Genomic DNA, 20824 nt, shown 5'->3' on the forward strand with positions numbered 1-20824 from the left:
CTACTGTTGCCCATGGGAGACAGTTCTGGCTACTGTTGCCCATGGGAGACAGTTCTGGCTACTGTTGCCCATGGGAGACAGTTCTGGCTACTGTTTTTGCTATCAAGTGCTAAGTCAGGGAGTAGAGCCCTGGGAACAAGGCATCTCTGAGCCCTGTGGCATTTTAGAGGTGAACAGGATGGGATGCAGGCAGAGCCAGCAAGCCAGAATGACCCAGACAAAGGGCAGGTCTCCTGTAGACATCTTCAAGCCTGCCACAGAAAGTGATAGAACCAGGATTCAGGCTGAAGGCCCACCTAGCTAGCTCTAGTAGACCTGGTCTGTCCCAAGTGTCTCCCAGCCAAGGGATCTTGCAAAGGAATTCTCCCTCCCGCCCCCCCCCCAGAGAAGTGTCAGGCCTTCTGAAGCTTGGGCTAGCATAGCTAGAGAGATGAGAGGGCGAGAAGGAAGGTGCATGGAGCAGTGGGTACCGGATGATGCTGGTGAGGCAGTCCACCAGAAGCTGCTGCTTCTGCCTAGAAACAGGACCCCTTTTGTCAGGGAGTTCTTCTTCAAAAGATTTTGGCTCTTCCTTGGAGGATTTCTTCTTTGGCAGCTCCCTGGGGTAGACCATTGATATCCTGAGTGGACTTGGAAAACTACTAGGCTGTAGCAATGGGGGTACAAGACATGCTGGTAGCTGCCCAGTCATAAGGACATAGATAGGCCAGGTACACTCACAGTCTGAACAGGATGTAGTTACTGTACTCAGAGAGCCACACCCAACCCTTAAGTTGAGAGCAGGACCCAGAGGCTCCAAGTTGCCAAAAGGAGACAGCGGGAAGCCTTGGTGGGTCCCTCTATTACTCTCTTCCAAAGGACCAAAGCAGTAATGGGATCATGTGGGCCCACAGAGCCCAATGACTCTCATCAGCCCTGTTCTTGCTTCAACCCTTCCTAAAGGCTGATTGTGGACATCTGCTGCTCTACAGAGAGAGAGAGAGGACTAAGACAAAAGGAAGGTGGCCCACGCTTCCCCAGATGTTCACCGGTACAGGAAGTGGCAGGGGAACTCAGAGAAGAAGTTGGCCAGGTAGTAGTCTGTGGCATGGGCCCTTGCGGTGAGGCCTAGACACAGCAGGCCTGGCACAGGGGGTTGAGGGCACGGCCATGATGTCTCCTTCTTTGCCAATTTCAGGTTCCAGGTAGCAGGCCGGTTGAGAGGCGGTTGGTTTGTGATAGGAGGCAGCGTCTTTGGGAAGACGGAGGCATGGGTGGTAGGGAGCTATAATCCCATTGTCAGTGGGTCCCCCGGCCTAGCTCTTTAGGGTTGTGGACTTGCCTCGGGGTCCCTTCTTCCCTCCCTGCTAGGAGGCTGGCTCAGGGCTTGGGGATATCTCTGGGGACAAGCCAGAACCTTTTCAGTTATCCCCAGAATGGCCGGGGGGCTTTCCGGCTCACCTTGTACTTCTTTGGGGGTTCATGGGCCGCACAGTATGCTCTCCTCTGTAAGAGAGTCCAGCTTAGGATATGACGGCCCCAGCCAAGTCCACTTCCATCTCGCTAAATAACCAGACCTTGCGTTCCCCTCTTGGTTTTGCCCACATCCCAGTGCTACTCTCTTCTAGAACCTTCCCTAGGTAAGGGCCGCTTGGGAAGAGACAAGGAAAACCTGCTCAGTCAAGTGAAGGATAGAGAGGAAAATGTGGTCAAACATGGGGAGGCTGGCCTCAAAGCTGCTTCCCCTTGGGACCCTGGGTCTTTGGGATCAGAGAGACAAGGAAGCCGCCTGCGTTCTGAGGGCAGCTGGAAAGCAGCCCCTGTGTGATCAGTATCACAGACAGCCCAAGCTTCAGGGGCTGCGGAGTCTTCTTTTAGTTATTTATTTTTTTGAGAGTTCTGCGTGGTGGCCGCAGGCAAAACCGAGGGATAAAACTGTGAATGTTGGCAGGTGGTGGTGAGCAGAATCTAATCTCTCAGGGCAGGTTGGCCAGTTTCACACGGAAAGCTACCCCAGTGCATCACCTCTATCTCCTCTGATACGGCCAGTGGGATCTGGGAATGTGAGGTCCAGTAGGCCTTCCTCACCTTTACTTTCCGATCTGTGATGGTGAACTCCACCTCCTGTCGAGCCTTCTCTTCATTCCATTCCTGTAGCTCCTTGTGATACTGCTGCATGAGTTCCCGCTGGTATACCTGGGCCCAGCACAAAATGAGAGAGGGCCTAGGTCTGCAGGGTCTCAGCGGTAGCTCACCTTGAGCCCTTTCCAAGGACTGGCTCCTGCCTTTCTCTAAGGGTTTGCAGACCTCAGAATCCTCCTCTGTTCCATTAATTGGGAGCTGTGTCTCGGCCCCAAGTGTTTCTCTGTAGCTATCCTTACCTTGCATATCAAGTCTATGCTGTAGAAACTGGCATGAACCGAGGCCTTCAGGGTCACTAGGATTGGGGCTCCCTCTTCAGGAGCCACTTCTCCTTCCATGGGACTCACAGTTACCTGGTGATTTAGGGAAAGAGTCTGTGGATTTGGGAGGAAGGATGCGGCAAGGTGGTTCAAGATGCGATGGGATGGGATGGGGTGGGATAGTACAGGGAAGGGTGGTATTGGATTGGAGAGGACAGTATGAAGTAAGATAGGGCAAGACAAGATGTACTAGGATAGGCTGGGCTGGGTGGGACAGGATCTGATGGGGTGAGATGGGGCTGTACAGAATGAGGCTGGAGCCTTGCCCTAAGTTCTGATTCTGGGAGCAGATGTGGACTCTCACCTCTCCACAGTCTAAGGACCGTGGCTTCCAGGTGAAGACAATTGTCTCGTTCTTGGAGATGTTGTTGAGAAAGAACAGGCGGCTACACTTGCTCTGCACAGGGATGTTTCCCAGGGAGATGTGAGACTGGGACAGGAAGACATCCTGTTGGCGAAGACAACATAGCATCAGCTTTGGGGTCATGAAAAGGAAGCCATAGAAGCACAACTGGTTCCAACTGGACAATTATTATGCTAGATTTCCACGCATCCGACCCTCACATTGGCCCTCTACTGTAGGCCTAGTTATTTTCTTGTGTTGGGTGTGTTGCTAAGGTTCAGGGGGCACAAGCAGCATTTCCAAATTCTTCTCACATTCAGTCAGAGCTAAGATAGCTCCCTAAAACCTCACCCCAAAGCCTTCTGTGATTTGTTCATCCTGAATTACGGGTCTAGTGGAAAAGTATGTAGTATAGTGGTTGTTCGTGGGCCCATGGATAGATGGCGGTATAGATGGATGCATAGATTAGTAAGGGATGTGTGATTCAATGGGCTTATGGGAAAGTGCATATCTGAGTAGCTGAATAGATGGACGGCTAGGTGACTGGACCAGGCCTCCTGACAATAAGAAATGTATGGACTAAAGGTAGTATTGGTGACCACTGATATCTTGAACAAAATCTACTTGAACCCAGGAGAGGACTGTTCTATATGAAGACAGTACCTAGAATAGGATGATTTCTTTATAAATCTTGCAATATCCCTCAGTCCTATACTCACAGAAAAAGCTGGGATCAAGGCACCTGATATGGGTGGATTTCCACTTCAGTGTCCCAAGCAGTTATACTGGGCATTAGGTGACAGGGCAAGCCTCTTACAGAGCTGGTGCTCTCTGAAGCTGGAGCCAGACTAATTCAAGGCCTTGTCTCTCTACCCCCTTAACCTATCTCCTTTGCTCCATGCCTTCGCTAGCCCTTGGCACTGGCCACCCTTGACTCTAAGGCCCTTCATTGCCTCTGGCTTCCCCTGCTCCCTTTCTCCCACCTGCCCAGGAACCATCAACCTAGAGGATATGGAACTGCTGTCCCACGAAGAGATGCTGTGGAAAGGGGCGGTGTCACCCATGACACAGGGGTCATATCCTACTCCTTGGAAGCAGACGACTGCTGAGTTCCATCCAATGATGTGTATGGGTACCTCCACCTGGGAAGTCACAGAGGTGGGAAAGGAACTGGTGAAATCAGAAAGCAGCAAGGAAGTCACAGCTCCAACTCCAGCCACCCCCAATACCGTCTTAGGCCACTGCTCACCGTGTAGGTCTTGGCCTCGATGGGTGAGAAGATCCACAGGATCCGAGCAGTAGTACCTGGATGGATGTCCCCTTTGGGGTTCAGGCAGCAGAAAATAGGATGGTCAAAATTTTTTTCTTGAACCTTTGACAGAACGCTGACCTGGACCTCGTATGTCACAGGTACCGAGCCTCCATTGTACAGCTCGTAAATCTGCAAGGGTAGGGATGGGGAGATATTTGATTGTAGAGCAGATAGACTAGGACTCTGTTCTTTTGGGAGGGTAAGTTATCCCCACAATAAATCTGAAGGTCTCCGAGCCCCTGGCCCCACCCAATCGTTTTCCCCTGTGGCTCAGAACATGGATATTCTGCCTGTAACCCTTTAGGATAGTCAGCAACTCTGTCAAACAGCAGCTTGCTTTGTTTGCTCTTGTCAAGTTTATAAAAGACCCTAGGGTAAGTACCCTTCCCACTGGGGTTTGGGGAAATTGTCCACATATGCCTATACACCATCCAGACCCTTTGTCATCTAAGGCTTTCAATCTAGTTCACCATGGAGACGCTGTCACGTCCCTCATCTGTTATTAGAATAAATTCTGTTTAAGGGGAGTATAGAAGGGCTCTGAAGAACTGAAGATGACTCCAAAAGATGTCTTGGAAAAAAACCAGAGCTGCTCTGGTCTGACACTTCTTTGCAGAACTAAGAATACTAAAACCAGAGAGGAACACAGAATTCCCCTGGGGTTGGTCCTGGACCGTCCCTTTTCCTTGGCCTGGCCCATCACATTGATCTCCAGGTCTGGTGCTGTAGGGTGAATGTCTGTAGCTACTCTGTACCCAGTTTCAAAGGTTGAAACCTAATACAATCAAGTTGGTACTAATTGGAGGCTCCCTCCTTGCTGGCTAGCTCTCATCGTTTGGGGAGTTGTGATGTAGGCTGCTGGGGCGGGCGGGGGGGGAATCAACTCTCTTGCTCAACTGTGAACTGCAAACTACAGTAATAACCAGCAGGCAAAAATGTGTCCACAGCCGTAATAATGACTTGAATGTCCCAGGGCCAACCAAATTCTTTCTGATTAGATTTAAGGCCCCTTTCCACAGGATCAAATGTATGCCTGGTGCATGGTCTAGAACCCACGGTTGGAGATCCTACACGTCCCAGAGGTGACCTTGCTACTGTTAGTCTGCTAAATGACATCAAACTGCCCTCTAACTTTGCATCTCCACAACCATAAATTAGCACTGTTCTCAAACCTCATCTGAGAAACTTCTTTACACAATGGATGGTTCACTCAGAAATTCACAACTGATCAGAGAGTGGAAAATAAGTGTCTTGTGGGGTGCTCAGCTGCAAATGGATGCTGTGGAGGTCTGGCCTGTTGCTATGGATTGTAGTGAGTCCTCACAGTTTACCAACTTTTGTTGTGTGAACCTTGTTCCTTAATTTAAAACTAAGGTAATCTAAACTTAATTTCAGTTAAAAAAATGACTACAGCCAATTACTGGAGGAGTTAGAGGTAGGTGGATTTTGAATTACCTGGTTGGGGGTGGGGAAGAAAAGAGGAGGAGAGGGGAGGAAAGAGAGGAGGAGAGAGAGAGGAGGAGGAGAGAGAAGAGGAGGAGAGGAGGAGAGAGGGGAGGAGGAGAGAGGAGGAGAGAGAGGGGGAGGAGAGATAGAGGAGGAGGAGAGAGAGAGGAGGAGAGAGAAGAGGAGGAGAGGAGGATGAGGAGAGAGGAAGAGAGAGAGGAGGAGAGAGAGGAAGAGGAAAGAGGGGAGGAGGAGAGAGAGGAGGAGAGAAAGAGGAGGAGAGAGAGAGGAGGAGGAGAGAGAAGAGGAGGAGAGGAGGAGAGAGGGGAGGAGAAAAGAGGAGGAGAGAGAGGGGGAGGAGAGATAGACGAGGAGGAGAGAGAGGGGAGGAGGAGACGGAGCACCATGGGAGGCAATGTTCCATATACATGGCTGGGAGAAACAAGTATCTGGGGAACTCTGTTGGGGGTGGGGGGAGGCAGCCAGACCAGCAGTTAGAAAGCAGATTAGGGGTGACCCCCAGTAATTGTCAAAATCAAATAAAAAGGCCTAAGGAAACCCGTTTGTCTTCTCTGCTGCATGAACACACATGGAGAAGACGTGGTGTATGAGCCAAGAGTGCAAGCGTGTACCAGATACCACCAAATCATGGTCTTTGCCTGGACTTCATCTTGGACCTCCCAGTCCTCAGAACTGTAATAACCCTCTCTCTACCCCCCTTCTCTCTCACACACACACACTCACACATGTGTGTGCATGTACACACGTTTGCACATACGTGTGGAGGCCAGATTAATGTGGGTATATTCTCCTCAGTCAATCTCTTCCTGGAGCTCACAGATCGGCTCAAGGATAATTTTTTTTAAAAAGTTGATGACCAGCTTGACCTAACCAAGCATGTACATAAATATACACACAAACAAGTACATATATGCATATATACAAACACATACACATGTGCACACCAACATGCACACACCTACCCACCCACAAACATTCATACGCATACACACATACATACACATATACACATGTGTACATGATTATGTACACACATACACACAAAAGAAAGAAGAGTGTGCAACTTCTAAAGATCCCCAGTCCCATCCTCCGCGCCCGTCCTGATGAGCTTCTCTGAGTGCAATGATTTCCAAACTGTGGCCGAGACCTCTTGGCAAACAGATCTAGATGAACCGAGAGGGTCATAGCTAGCATGTAGAACACAGGACAGGATAAAATAAAAGAGATACTGTGTACTTTGTATGTAAAAGCCTAAGTACATATTCACAGTAAGTCTAGTTGAGTGTATATATAAACACCAGAGTGAAGCACAAATGATATCCAATATATTATAAGTGTGGCTGGTGGTCAAGAAGTTGGAAGAACATTGCGCTGATGGGGGGAATACTTCTGCATGGGAATGGAGTGTGGCAAAGGGCTTTAGTACCGGAAGACTTTGTCCTTCCATCTCCTCAGTTGTCCCATGTGGGGCAGTGTCTGCCAACCTGTAAGGACTGACACAGACACACAGGGATCAATACTTAGGCCTCTCAGTGATGGGCTTATGCAGAGCACTGACCTGGCGTGGGGGCAGTGTGTCCCCGATGGGGACAGGAATGAACTGGTGGATGGTAGAGGTGAAGTGCACATACTTCTGCTCCAGCTTCACCGTCACGCCGATGAACTGTAGCTGTAGATAAAGAGCCCGTGGGTGGTGTGCTGCCCTTTGAGAATGGGCATACCCAATGGTGATATGGGCCCCAGAGTCCTAGGGGGCACCACTCCTAGCTTCTCTCTTGGATGTCCTAGTCCAGCAGGACTAGGGTGTGAGGACTCACCAGGATCTCCCGTCCATGGGACACCTTGAAGAGCACAGAAAGGCGATCGGTGCCAACAAACAGGTGTCTTCAAGGGAGGAGACAAGTTAGACAGTGAGTTCTGGAATCTTCATGGAGTGGGAAAACAAGTGTGGCTTTGAGTCGGACAACCACCTCTGAGTTTGAATGAGGCAGAAATGACATGGACTTTCCCTGAGGGACATGGATCCCCGGGGGGGGGGTGTCTAGGGTACCCCAGAGTCATACAGAGAAAAGTCAAGGGCTAGGGACCTCTTGGGAGGAAGGGCATGGTAGGGGGCACAGGAGCACCTGTATGTGAACTCTACCATCTGCTCCTGCCCAGGGTTCAAGCTCCCAGTCTTGGGGTTGATGGAGAAGAGGCAATTGTCCTCTGCACGCATTTGGTGGAGCTCATTGCTGTTGAGGTCTTCCTGCTCTATCCACAGATCCAGGTCCAGCTGCTGGTCACTTGGAAAGAGGAAAGCCCTGGAGAAGGCAAACAAGAGGAGTGAAGCCAAGCAAAGGATAGGTTAGATGGAAAGACAGGCAGACAGGGGGGCCTTCACCACTTCTCCTGTTCTTTGACCCATGTTCTGGTGAGCAATTATAGCTACAGACATTCTCCTTTCAAAAATGTCCCCAAACCTAGGAATAGCCAGCATGGTGGCTCATACCTGTAATAGTAGTACTCGGGTGGCTGGACAGGAGGACAGCTGAAAGTGAAGGTCAACTCGGGCTGTATAGTGAGTTCCAGACTAGCCAAGGTTAAACAATGAGACCCTGTGTGGTCGTTTGAATGAGAATGACCCCTCATATGTTTTTGTTTGTTTGTTTTTGTTTTTTTGTTTTGTTTTTTTGTTTTCGAGACAGGGTTTCTCTGTATAGTGCTGGCTGTCCTGGAACTCACTCTGTAGACCAGGCTGGCCTCGAACTCAGAAATCTGACTGCCTCTGCCTCCCGCTGCCTCCTGAGTGCTGGGATTAAAGGCGTGCACCACCACGCCTGCAGGTTTTGTTTTGTGTTTTTGAAGATTTATTTATTTATTATATGTAAGTACACTGTAGCTGTCTTCAGCCATCCCAGAAGAGGGCATCAGATCCCATTACGGATGGTTGTGAGCCATCATGTGGTTGCTGGGATTTGAACTCATGACCTTTGGAAATGCAGTTAGCGCTTTTAACCACTGAGCCATCTCTCCAGCCCCCTATCATATGTTTGAATGCTTGATCCTGAGTTAGTGGAATGGTTTGGGAAGGATTAAGAGGCGTGGCCATGTTGGAGGGGTGTGGCCATGTGGAGGAGCTATGTCCCTGGAGGTGGGTTTTAAGGTTTCCAAAGCTCATGCCAGGCCCAGTTTCACTCCTTCCCTGCCTGCTGGCAGCAGGTCAGGAGGTGAGCTCTTAGCTACTTCTTCACCATCATGTCCATCTGCTCCCCGCCATGATGATCATGGACTAACCCTCTAAAACTGTAATCAAGTACCCAATTAAGGGCTTCCTTTTATAATAGCTGTTTTGGACTTGATGTTTCACCACAGCAAAAGAACAATGACTAAGACACTGTCTTTAAAGAAACAAACAAAAACTAACCAAAGACACAGGAACACCCAGAAATAATAAAGAAAACAGAAGACCGGGACTCTCGTTTTAGACACCAGGAGCCAAGGGTGTCACTTTTATGTGTGAGTCACTTAGGGCTGGCCACTCATCTTTCTTTCATAAGCTCTCAGGAGGGGGCCATTTGCAAATCCTGGGAATGCTGGCTGGCAGGGTCACCCAGGGGCCCCTGAGAAGGAGGGTGTTGAACCCAGGGTGGAGAACAGGTACCCAGAGGGCCGGTGACCTTGAAGCAAGCAGGAGTGGGAAGAGCTCCCTCACAAGGCCTCACGCTGTAGAAAAGTATATATTGTCCCCTATCAGCTTGCAAAACTAAAATAAGAGAGGAGGGGTCCCAAGTCCCCCATTCGATAGAACACCCTCTTAGAGAGATGGGTGGGGGTGGGGGGACTGGTCCCAGCAGCAAACAGGGTCAGGGACCGAAGACGGGACACCCAGAAATGGAAGGCAAAGGAGCCAATAAGCCTCACGGGAGTCGGGGAACAGCACCTCAAACTCACAGGGGGTCTGTCTTTGTTCCTCTCATACAGGAAATTTGAAAAATAGATGCATACAGTTCGGAAAGAGCAGACAATATCACACACAGAGGGAGAGGGAAGTCCCGCTGGCTTTTGGGAAGAACTGGGCAGCATCTGCTAAGATAAAACACATACGTGTCCTTTGGCCTGGAAAACCTACTTTCAGGAATCTGCCTGTATGATTAACATGCAGTCATGAAAATACACATGCTAAGCATCTAAAAAAAAAAAAAAACTTGTTGTGTATGTGTGTATGTCATGTATGTGCACACATATGTGAGCACGGCCGCAGAGGTGACACAGCATGCATGTGGTCAGAGGGCAGCTCCGGGTGTCAGCCCTTGCCTTCCACCTTGTGTGAGACGGGGTTTTTTTACCACTGTGGCTGTCAGACTAGCTGGCCCACAAGATCCTGGGAATGACTGTTCTGTCTCCACTTCCCACCTTGCCACAGCAACATTGGGACTGCAGACATGTGCTACTGTGGCTGGCCTTAACAGGTTCTGGGGACTCCAGGCTCAGGATCTCATGCTTGTGAATCAAACCTTTCACCCACTGAATAGTTAGGGTTTCCATTCCCGTGAAGAGACACCATGACCACGACAACTCTTATAAAGGAAAACATCACTATCGTCACGGTGAGAAGCATGGCAGCGTGCTGGAGAAGGAGCTGAGAGATCTACACCTAAGATCTGCAGGCAGCACTAGTGACTGCCCCACTATGGCCTAGCTTGAGCATATGAGACTTCAAAGTGAAGTCACCTCCACAGTGACTCCCTTCCTCCAGCAAGGCCACACATATGCCAATAAGGCCACACCTCCTAAAATGGTGCCAGGCTCTAAAGCCTAGGGGGCCATTGTCACACAAACTTCTGCACCCATCGAACCATCTCCTCAGCCCCGAAGACTTTTATCTGTATATACATCCATATACTAAACTTTCTTTGTGGTGACAAACAAACAAAAAAACAAAAAACAAAAAAAAAACTATTTTTTTTTTGTTCATTTTATTGGGAACAAAATCTTCCAAGAAAGGAGTGGCCTAATCACTTAAATCCCTTTCTATTGCAGAATATCATGTAACTGATAAAAGGAATGTACTAGATCTATATGTACTCTACTATGTACATTTTTCCTTCATGGCACACATCCTAAAGGGACTCACTCTGCAAAGCTGTCAGTGTGTGGTGCAAGTGCTGAGAGTGGGGCACACTCCCAAGCTATGGCCACCTCAGCAGTGGCGGGGGTTGGGCTCTTCCCCCATCAGCTACATGGGGATTGGCCTCCTGCAGGTGAGCGCTGTGTCTCCCCTGCTATGTGGGGAAATGCTGGCCAGTGGCCGAGTGGGAGCTTTTGCTATTTCAGGATCCTCTGGGAAGTTTCTGCATCTCCTTTACACACAATTACTCGACTGGTCTCCTGGTGAAATTATGCATGCTTGCCCCATAATCTGGAGGACAATAGTGCCTTCCTGAACCACCATCCCCTGGAGATCAGAGTGAAAGGTCGTGGATGTTAACCGAGCCTTTGTCCCCTCTGCAGCTCAAATGTCATAGGTCCCTTAACAAGCTCAAACTCTCTGGAGGAAGATTCTAGGCTCTTTGTGCCCTGCTCTTGCCGGTACCTCCAGATGTATTTGAGGCCTCCATTTTCTTGTGTTCTTCAAAAATTTTTCCTCTTCCTCCCCCCCTCTTCTTCCTCCTCCTTTTCCTTCTAACCATGTTAGGGATTGAACCCAGGGCTCTGCATATGCCAGGCAAGCACTCTAGTACTGAAACACCACACAGCCAGCCCTCCAGAAAGTCTTTTCTGATCTCACCATTAATCTGCCAAAAGTGTTCAATAACCCTGTGAGTGTCACACCGTCCTCCCTCCCAGGACACTACCTTGTCCTAGGAGGCTGCTCTATCCTGGGTTCCTGTTGCATCGGGAGGACAGGGATTGGCCTGGTCCATATTTCTATTCTGAGGATCAACCCCCAGCTTGCTTTTGGGGAGAGCCCGGGACAAATGTAGCCAATGAAATAAAAAGCACATTAGTGAACAAATGGTATTCAACAGTATATTTGATGTCTTTGAGGCTGTCCCCTTGAATGCAAGGTGCTATGCAACCATACCCTAGGGTCAAACCCAGCAGAGGTGTCGGGAGGAGAAGGGTTGAGGGGAGAAGGGAGCTTCATGGCTCTCTGATCCACCTCCCAGATTCAGGATTACCCTTCATCCTGCCCACTGCTATCTCAAGCCCAACTCCTAACTCTCCTTACACCACTTGTCCTGGCTCCATCTGCTCTTTATGAACTCAGCAGAGAAATGTCAGAGCTTGGGGTAACCTTGTCTACTGTCAGTGTAGAGTCCTTTCTTCACCCTATACTCCTGAAATGTCCTCCACCTGCCCAGGCTAGCAAGTTCCCACCACAAATACCCCTGCTTCTATCCTTGTATCCTTGTATCCGCTCCTCCCTTCTCCTCCCCCTCCCCTCCCCCTCCCCTCCTCCTCCCCTCTCTCCCCCTCCCCTCCTCCCTTCCTCCTCTCCTCTCTCCTCCCTTCCTCCTCTCCTCTCTCCTCTCTTTCCTTCCTCTCTCTCCTCCCTTCCCACTCTCTCTCTCTCTCTCTCTCTCTCTCTCTCTCTCTCTCTCTCTCTCTCCCAGCACCCACCAGTCAGGGTGGGCCTTGACCTGTTCTCTGCCTTCTTTTATACTCATTAGTCAACCAGAACTTAAAAGTTCGCAAGCAGACATTTACTAAGAAAGCTACCCGTGTTCACACCGGAAACTCGAACAAGACTGGCACGGAAACGGGCGGCTTGCTGGGCATGCGTTCTGGGCTCCGATGAGAGGGCAGGATAACAGAACAATGGACAGGCTTGACAGGTCCAGGGCCTTAAGCCTGGCTTCCTGTGACCTGTGAGGTGAGTGACTGTTTTGTGGCCGGCTTCCGCTCACTCTCCAGCAGCGCAGCCTCTTTGCTCAGCGCGCCCTCCAGTGGTAGGCTCCTCTGCGGCAGCACAAGTCGGCCCTCCATGATAACCTACACTTGCCACCATTTGACCCCTGCCCTTGGACTGCAATCTGTCTGCAAGCAGCGAGGGGTGGTGCCTAGACCGCCCTGATATGCAGAAGCAACTTAAAGCCTTCTTGCTGTCTGACTAGTATAGGCAGACTTTCTGGAGCTGGTACACCTGGATTTGAACCTACCTCTGCTTCTAACAGCCATGTGAGCTATGTGGCTTTGCCTGGGCTCTTAGTCCCTTGACCCTTAGACCCTGTCTTTTTAACAGGAGAGGTCTTACTGTACAGATCAAGAATTGAAAGCTGCCCCCACTTCTCTCCATCCTCCCCTCTTCCCTACATGTCCCAGGACAGGGCTGGAATCTTCCCCTTTTCCCCCCACTTTCTTTCTCTTCTTGCTCCTTCTCCGTCTCCCTCTTTTCTCTGTCTCTACCCCCTTCTCCAGGTTCCCTTCCCATCCCACCAATAAACCTTTTTTAAAAAAAAATTGAAAACTAGAGAAACAGTGCCTGAGTCTGTAGCATTCAGACCCTGGGTCTGATATAGCTGTGACCAGGTTCCAGGAATTGCATCCTGCCCAGAGCCTCGCTGCAGCCAATCACATCTCCTGAGTGCTGTGGACAATCACAGTCTCCTCCCAGCCTTCTTACCCAGTCAGTGAGACCTGCCCGCAGACCACGTGTGGGTTTCCCAGGAAGACCCAGGAAATGGCTCTTCCCTGGGACTCTTGGCCTTTAGGGCTCTGTCCCCAGACCCCTGTAGCATCCCCCTTTCTGCATAGCCATACCAGTCCAAGGGCACCAGCCCACAGTTCTTCAGTACAAGGAGTACCACTGAGGGCGGGGCATTGTGTGGCGCTGCTCCAAAATTGAAGTCCAGCTTCAGAGGAGTGAAGATGGGGGGTGTACGGCTCATGCTGTGTGAAGTGGAGAAACGGCTCAGTGCAGGAGCTGGAGACAACTCAGGACTCTAACCTTGGGTGCCCATCCTCAGGCACAAAGTGAAAGATGTGGAACTCAGGGTGAGTGAGATAACATCAATCCTTGTCTTCCTCTAAGAATTTTGAGACATCCTCCCCTGCCCGACTCAGCTTCTTGGGAAAGGCCTGGTGTTGGGGTGTCAGTGGGTGGTTTGTGAGCCTCCCGTGTTGCCCTGGCCCCAAACCTAGCTTACCTGTGCCGAGTGGGCACCTTGTAGGTGAGCTCCTTGGCAGTCGGGTCACGTGCCAAGTAACTATTGAGGGTGTCCAGGGAGAAGAGGTGCCACAGGTGCTTGCGAGTGATGCCCTCGGTGCTACCCATGGAGCAGATATCCAGGACGGAGAGTAAAGGATACGCAGCTTCCAGGGACACGTGGCACAGCACCTTCCTTTTGCCATCCATGCTGTCGAGGGGAGGGGCTGTTGGGAGAGCAGAGAGCTCAGCTCCCGTGGGGTTAGGCACAGAGCCCTGCTCACAAACAGTGGCTCGGCTTCAATCTTGAGCGTATTTCCAATGGCAGCCAGCTCCTGTCTAAGACTTTCTATGTGCTGGGCACTGTCCTATCTTAACGTAGATCCTGGCATTTAACTTACACCACTATTTTCAAACTCATTGCAATGTAGCATGATTCATAGACTGTAAAAACTGTTCCTTAACACACACAGTTCAATAGGCCTTATACATTCACAGACACACGAGACCACCAATGCTAATTTTAGAAAGTTTCCATTGTCTCCCTCCCCAAAACTCAGTAACTAGTGAACGCTCCCCCATCTACCCATCCCCCACTGCCCAGCGATCATTAATCTATTCTCCACCTGTGTATTTTATCTTTTCTGAATGTTTCAGACACTTGGTTGCTTGGCTTTTTCTGACTGGCTTCTTTCACTTAGAGTCTTGCTTTCAATGTCCATCGCTATGGTTGCATATGCTATTCATGTGTGTGTGTGTGTGTGTGTGTGTGTGTGTGTGGCCTGTAGTCTGTGACCATCTCCCTTTCATTGGTGGAGAAGCTGAGGCATGTTTAGGTGAAATAACTAGCTAGTCCCACATGGCCGGTAAGTGTGGGAGAGTCCGACTCAATCCTGACACTGGCACGGGGGGCCGGGGGGGGGGGAAGCGGCGACTCCATCTCGTGGAGGAGAGAGCTAAAGCTTCATTGAGGATATGCCTGTGACTCTGACAGCACATTCGCTAACTCTCACGTTCCCACAGCTCAGGGACACGTATGTAGACATCACGTGGGCAGACACAGTCACACCCATCAATCAGATCCTGAAGGCACAGGCCACCCTGCTCTCACTGACTGTCAGCTTGTCTAGAAGTTAGCATGCCTCTGGCTCTGTATCTCACAGTTCATCTCCTCCCATCTCCCCATCTTGGCACTGACTCTATACCGAGAGCCTACGGACCTCTTTGGGACAGGAGACAGTAGCTAATGGTCCAGGAATATTGGGAACGGACTTTTGGACGGGCAGTTAGGTAGATGGTATCCTGGGAATGAGGCGGCATGGTCCCTTCCGAGTGGTCGAATTCTAGAGCTGGGGTGGGGGTGAGGGAGATGGTAATGCAGGGGTCATCAGTGGTATCTGGACAGAGGTGCCCTCCTCAGGTAAACCCTCCCCTAGGTCACCACAGCACTCCCTGATGGCAGAGCAGGCCGGGGCAGAAAGAACCATGCCTCTCGAGGTCACCAGCATTTGCCACAGTTTAAAAGTAGAAATGCTAGGTTTTTCAGCTGTCTTGTCTGACCCATAGTATGTATGGGCCATCTATCTTAAGCACAGACAGACAGACAGACAGACAGACACATGCACACACCCCTCCCTGGCCCCAGACCCAGACCAGGTCTCAGTACCACAGGGGTCACTGTGGAGGCCCTTGGGCCTGTGCTGCTCCAGGACCAGGCGGTAATAGAGGGTGCAGTTGCCGTCATTCAAGAGCACCAAAGGCTTGACTTCCTGGCTGTTCACCAGTACGTTCCCGAAGTCCAGCTCCACTGGCTTTGCCTGAGATCATAGCCAGCTAGCTTCTGGGGGTGCCCCCAACCCCTAGTCTTCCAACCATCCCCCAAGGAGAAGCAGATCTGAGGTGGTGTGCAAGGATCCGTATCTTGTCCTCTACCTTGTTGCCTGCCTTCTTAGGGCTGGCACAACTTTCCCTCCCTCCTGGGTCCTGGCTCCTCCCCCAACAGGGCTTCTACTCACAGAGAGGCATCCAGTAACACCCATGCCCACCAGCCGAATCCTGTAGTGCACGGTGGCTTGGGGTTTGGTCTTTTGTGACTGTCTGGCTTCCCAGACCCAGATCCCCACTCGGAACAGGTACTTGATCTCCTCCAGAGGACTGAAGATCCACGTTAGTGTCTGGGGTCACAGAGACGGTTCATTCTTGCATGCATGTGTACAGGACACCCCCTCCTGGCTGGGGAAGGTCCTGTTACAAATGCTTGCACCACGTTTGCACCTGCCTACTTATGCCACTTTGCACACGTCGTATTATCTCATCTCCAGAAGCCCCTCCATCCTACAGCTCCATGACAGGGACATGGTGGCATTTTCAAGATTCATTATGATGGAAACTGGAGCCTCAGAGAAGTGAACTATCTGGACCAGGGTCAGAAACCTAGTGTCCAGAGGCTGGGCCCCAGGACTCAAGTGGGTTTCTACATATGAATTTCCTTGGCTCCTATTTCCAATCCCTGGGTAAGTATGGATACCATGTATTGGTAGTTACTGCTCTGAGTCTGACCTACCTCAGAATAGGAGACAGCGTCTGTTATTTTAGTGACAGTTTGGGTCCCCCTTTTGTATTAACCTGGAACCTCTGGGTGTCTCCTTTCTCACCCCTTCCTAAGAGAGTCACCCATTTGGCCCATACCCAGCTGACTCAAACTACCTGCCAGCAATCTTGTTGCTTGGATATCATGAATGATGAAGTTTAGACATGCCCTGGGCACTGGCATCACTAATGTTGCCTCCAGTCCCAACTCTGCACCCCTGGTCTTGATTTTTTTAATATTCTTCCCCCTAAGCCTCAATTTCCTGTAAGCTGTGGGTAAGGAAGGTTTGACTAAAGCCCACTTGCAGGCTAGGGGAGGTGACTAGAGATTGCTCAGGCAGGTGTGCATTACAGGCCACAGGACTGGTAAGACAGGTAAAGGTGACAGGAACCCTCCTATCTGCCCTTGGCAATGGGCCCAGGCACTCACGAGGTTCTCGTTAGGGTGGATGATACCCTTGGAGGGCTGGACGGCCAGCATCTTTTGGTGCTCTTGCGAGACTCTCCACTCAAACTGCAGGGGCAGCCGTGAGGGGTTGTGAAAGGTGAAGTTGCTGGTGGAGGAACAGCCCACCCAGGTAGGCTTGAAGAAGATGCTTTTGTGGGTGTCCAGCTTCAGCTCCAGGGGCTCCTCTCTGCTCTGCATGCTCACTTCCTGAGCCAGAGGAAGGAAGGACAATGCCATGACCTCTTGGCTTTCCCTTTGTTTGTTTGTTTGTTTGTTTGTTTGTTTGGTTGGTTGGTTGGTTGGTTGGTTGGTTTTTTTTATTTTTTATTTTTTTATTTTTTATTTTGGAACTATCTGTGCTGATTTTCACACGAGAGGAGACAGCCAAAGCTGTCTTCCAGACTGAACATAACAGCTTCTCTCAAAAGCAGATTAAAAAGAACCCAGAGCTAGGTGTGATGGAAACTAGAGTAGGTGAGGCAGGAGGATTGCCTAGAGTCTAAGACCAGTCTGGGCTATATAGTGATATATTGCCTTTTTTGGTTGTTTGGTTTGATTTTTCAAGACAGGAGTTTCCCTGTGTAGCCCTGGCTACTCTGAAACTCACTACACAGACCAGGCTGGCCTCGAACCCACAGGGATCACCTGCCTCTGTCTTCTGAGTATGCCACCACTGCCTGGTAGATTTGTTGTCTTAAAACAACAAACAAACATTGAACCCTCAGGGACCAAGAGAGGATGTATCAGTTTTTCATGGGGTCAGATATGGGTCTAACCATCCATTCCTGCCCCTGGGCTGACTGCAAACACCCCTCTACTCCCTTCAGATATGAGTCTGGGATCTTTGCAGCCCTTTTCTAGCCCTGAACTCCACGGAGCAGACAACTCACTGAGAAGCAGCTGAGTCGCCAGGGGTGGAGCCCAGAGCTCCCTCCCTCCCATTCCTCCTTAAGAGGAATGCCTCCCCACTCCCATCCCACAATATGTTGGCACAGACCCTAAAAATGTGGTTTTGAAAAAACACAAGTGACAAATCGTGGTGGCCTAAAGACCCAGTAAAGGCCCAGTTCCTCTACCCCCTGCCTCCTACCTTGAGGTACTGGGGATAAAAGTTGAAGTTCAGGTAGAAAATGTGCTGCCTCCATGAGGTGCCCTTGGGGTATGTGCTTATAAGGAAGACCTGGTGGGCTCCAGGACCGATGAGGCCAGAGGAGGGCCTCAGAGTGATGTCCGAGCTGCTATTGGGGGCCAGACTGAAGGTCATGAGCATGGAGCCTTTGTTGACCAAAAACAGACTTCTGTAGGAGGGTTTTCCAGGAGACACTGCTGGGAACGTCTGGGAGGTGGGGAGAATAAGAGGGAAAGGGGTCCTTCCTCAGTTCTCTGTCCCTAGATACACGTTTGGGACCCACCCAGGTTTGGATGATGCTGTCTCCAAGGAGAGCCAAGATCTCTGCATACGGCACAGCCAGCAAAGAATTCCTGGAGATTAAGGGCAGCCGCAGCCTACCACTAAAGAATACTTCTGTCCCCCAAAGGCCTTCAGACATAGGGATGTGGTGGTCCCAGGTCCCAGGAAAAGCCAGGACTCCGGAGGTTAGGGGTGAAGTTAGTTTTTAGCAGAGTCTTCCAGTTACTCTCTAGGGAGTCAGCCATCCTGGGTCAGAAGTCTGGCGTCGGGGGCTGGTGAGATGGCTCAGTGGGTAAGAGCACCCGACTGCTCTTCCGAAGGTCCAGAGTTCTAATCCCAGCAACCACATGGTGGCTCACAACCATCCGTAAAGAGATCTGGCGCCCTCTTCTGGAGTGTCTGAAGACAGCTACAGTGTACTTACANCTCACAACCATCCGTAAAGAGATCTGGCGCCCTCTTCTGGAGTGTCTGAAGACAGCTACAGTGTACTTACATGTAATAAATAAATAAATCTTTAAAAAAAAAAAAAGAGTGAGCATCGGGGACATAGAAGAAGTTGGGGGCTAGCAAGGGGTGGAAATGATGTAAATACAGTACTCATGTATGAAAGTCTCAAATAAAATAAAATTTAAAAAAAAAAAAAAAAAAAAAAGAAGTCTGGCGTCCTTCCATCTTTCTAGATGATTGTCACTCAGATGTCAGAGGGGGCCAGCCCCAATAGCCCCAGCTTCTAAACACTTCTTGGCCATTTTGGATTTGGCCAGAACTAGGGTAAAAACTAAACAGGCTACACAATGCAAAGCCTATAACCCCTGGTCCAAGTTCCCAACCAGTTGTACCAACAAGTTTATGTGACTCAGTGCAGAAGCAGCACAGGCTGCCACTGGTCACACACAGAAGGGAGCTGCCAAGGGGCCAAGAGCATTAGTGCAGGCACTCAGAGTGTCAGGGGGAGCTTTATTTTAAGGAGGGGTGGCCTTGGGATGCATATCAAGGCAGCATAGACTTGGGATGAGAGAGTGGAAGTGCAAGCCACTGTTCTAAAGTGATACCTTCCCAACAACAAAACAGTGAAAACTTGACCATAGTGGTAGAACCTGGGAAGGAAAAGCAGAATTGGATTCTGGGGGCTTGGCCCCAGGCCAAGCACTCTTTAGCCCTGTGCCATCCTACCTCCAAAGACAGACAAGACCTTCAAGGACCTAGGGAAGAGGTCTGGGAGTTCTGACCCTCAGAAGGGTGACGGGGCTCATGCTTTGGGCTAGTTCATCCCCAGGGTCCAGCCTAGGGCTTGGGAACCAGCAGGCACCCAGTGAGCAAGACCAATGAAGGCGTTGGAGAGTATAGTTCCCAGGTGGAGAGGGTAGGGCTGGTACCCAGACTCTAGGCTGTTCTTGTGCGGGGACACACATGATCCACAAACAAGCTGGCCTAAATCCCCAGGATGGCCAGAAAGGATTTGGGGATGTATTACTGAGGCCATTAGAAAGAGAACAAGGAAGCGCAGGCTGGGGTCTCTCCCTCATCTTGCTCTGACGATGGTTGGGGCCGTGCTCACCTTGGGTGAATCCAGGGAATAGTGTGGGATGTGGTGCTCTAAGGCAGGGGAATAGCTATGGCCTCGAGCCCGAACCTTCAGACACCAGGACGGGACCACTGTGCAGTCCTCTTCAATATTGCTGTAGCACTGAAGGACCTACAGAGGACAGCCCACAAGGAAATTCAGAGTCCAGGGACTGACCCTAGAAGACAGTCACCCTGCCCCTCCCTATCCCTGTGCTGGAGGTATCCTATATTGGGAATTAGAAAGGAGGATTTGATGGAGACTGCCTAGGACGGACGTACAAAATCCCTTCCGCTGTTACTGGAGCCTCTGTAGGGAGGAGAGTGGGGTAGGTAGCTAAAGCAGGTTTGTTCTACAGGAATGAACCCAGAACAGTGCTGGCCAATGGAAATATAACATGAGCCACAGACTCTGGCTGAAAATGCAATTTTAAATGTTTCAGTGGCCACATTCTTTAAAGAATGAAATATCAATAATCTATTTTATTTGACTCAATAGTTCCAGACTCCAGTCACTTCAGCATGCAATCACTGGAGAGGCTATTAGTGAGATGTTTTACACTATTTCCATAGTCAGCCTTTGAAATTTGGGTGTATTTTATACTCACAGTACATCTTCTCTACTTGGACCACTGTATTTCAGGAGCTCACTGGTCACATATGACTGGCTGGTGCCTGCCTGCCTTATGGATCAGCACAGGTCTAGAACCCATAATCTGCTGTACTCAGAACTGGGCAGCAGAAGTTGGCATCACATTCCTACCTGTCTCCCATAGCCCTGCTAATATATGAGAATGGAACAGTCAAAGATTCTACTCTGTCTGAGTGGACATAGTGGCACATATCGTGGTCTACGTAGGGAGTTCAGGCTGGCTGAGGCTACACAGTGAGGCCCTGTCTTGGAAGAAAGGAAAGCAAGAAAGCAAGCAAGAAGGGAAGAAAGAAAGAAAGAAAGAAAGAAAGAAAGAAAGAAAGAAAGAAAGAAAGAAAGAAAGAGAGAGAGAAGAAAGAAAGAGAGAGAGAGAAGAAAGAAAGAAAGAAAGAAAGAAAGAAAGAAAGAAAGAAAGAAAGAAAGAAAGAAAGAAAGAAAGAAAGAGAGAGGGGAAGGGAGGGAGG

At 50.1% G+C, this 20824-nt stretch overlaps 1 protein-coding gene across 1 annotated transcript in view; it reads right to left on the bottom strand.

Annotated features, from left to right (window-relative positions):
- Cfap65 (cilia and flagella associated protein 65) overlaps positions 1-20824 on the bottom strand; it is a 34329-nt gene that overhangs the window by 1651 nt on the left and 11854 nt on the right. The window contains exons 12-30 of the mRNA XM_021163944.1: positions 19704-19841; positions 17822-18067; positions 16714-16938; positions 15710-15868; positions 15361-15511; positions 14915-15043; positions 13696-13921; positions 13310-13438; positions 7690-7866; positions 7381-7447; positions 7122-7232; positions 4034-4225; positions 3768-3926; positions 2746-2889; positions 2361-2474; positions 2068-2175; positions 1441-1485; positions 1029-1231; positions 471-599 (exon numbers count right to left, since the gene is read on the bottom strand). Coding sequence (XP_021019603.1) covers positions 471-599; positions 1029-1231; positions 1441-1485; positions 2068-2175; positions 2361-2474; positions 2746-2889; positions 3768-3926; positions 4034-4225; positions 7122-7232; positions 7381-7447; positions 7690-7866; positions 13310-13438; positions 13696-13921; positions 14915-15043; positions 15361-15511; positions 15710-15868; positions 16714-16938; positions 17822-18067; positions 19704-19841 — 2852 coding nt within the window. The remainder of the gene's footprint in view (positions 1-470; positions 600-1028; positions 1232-1440; positions 1486-2067; positions 2176-2360; positions 2475-2745; positions 2890-3767; positions 3927-4033; positions 4226-7121; positions 7233-7380; positions 7448-7689; positions 7867-13309; positions 13439-13695; positions 13922-14914; positions 15044-15360; positions 15512-15709; positions 15869-16713; positions 16939-17821; positions 18068-19703; positions 19842-20824) is intronic.

This window comes from Mus caroli, chromosome 1 (genome assembly GCF_900094665.2).
Source record: "Mus caroli chromosome 1, CAROLI_EIJ_v1.1, whole genome shotgun sequence".
In the NCBI taxonomy this organism is placed as follows: Eukaryota; Metazoa; Chordata; class Mammalia; order Rodentia; family Muridae; genus Mus; species Mus caroli.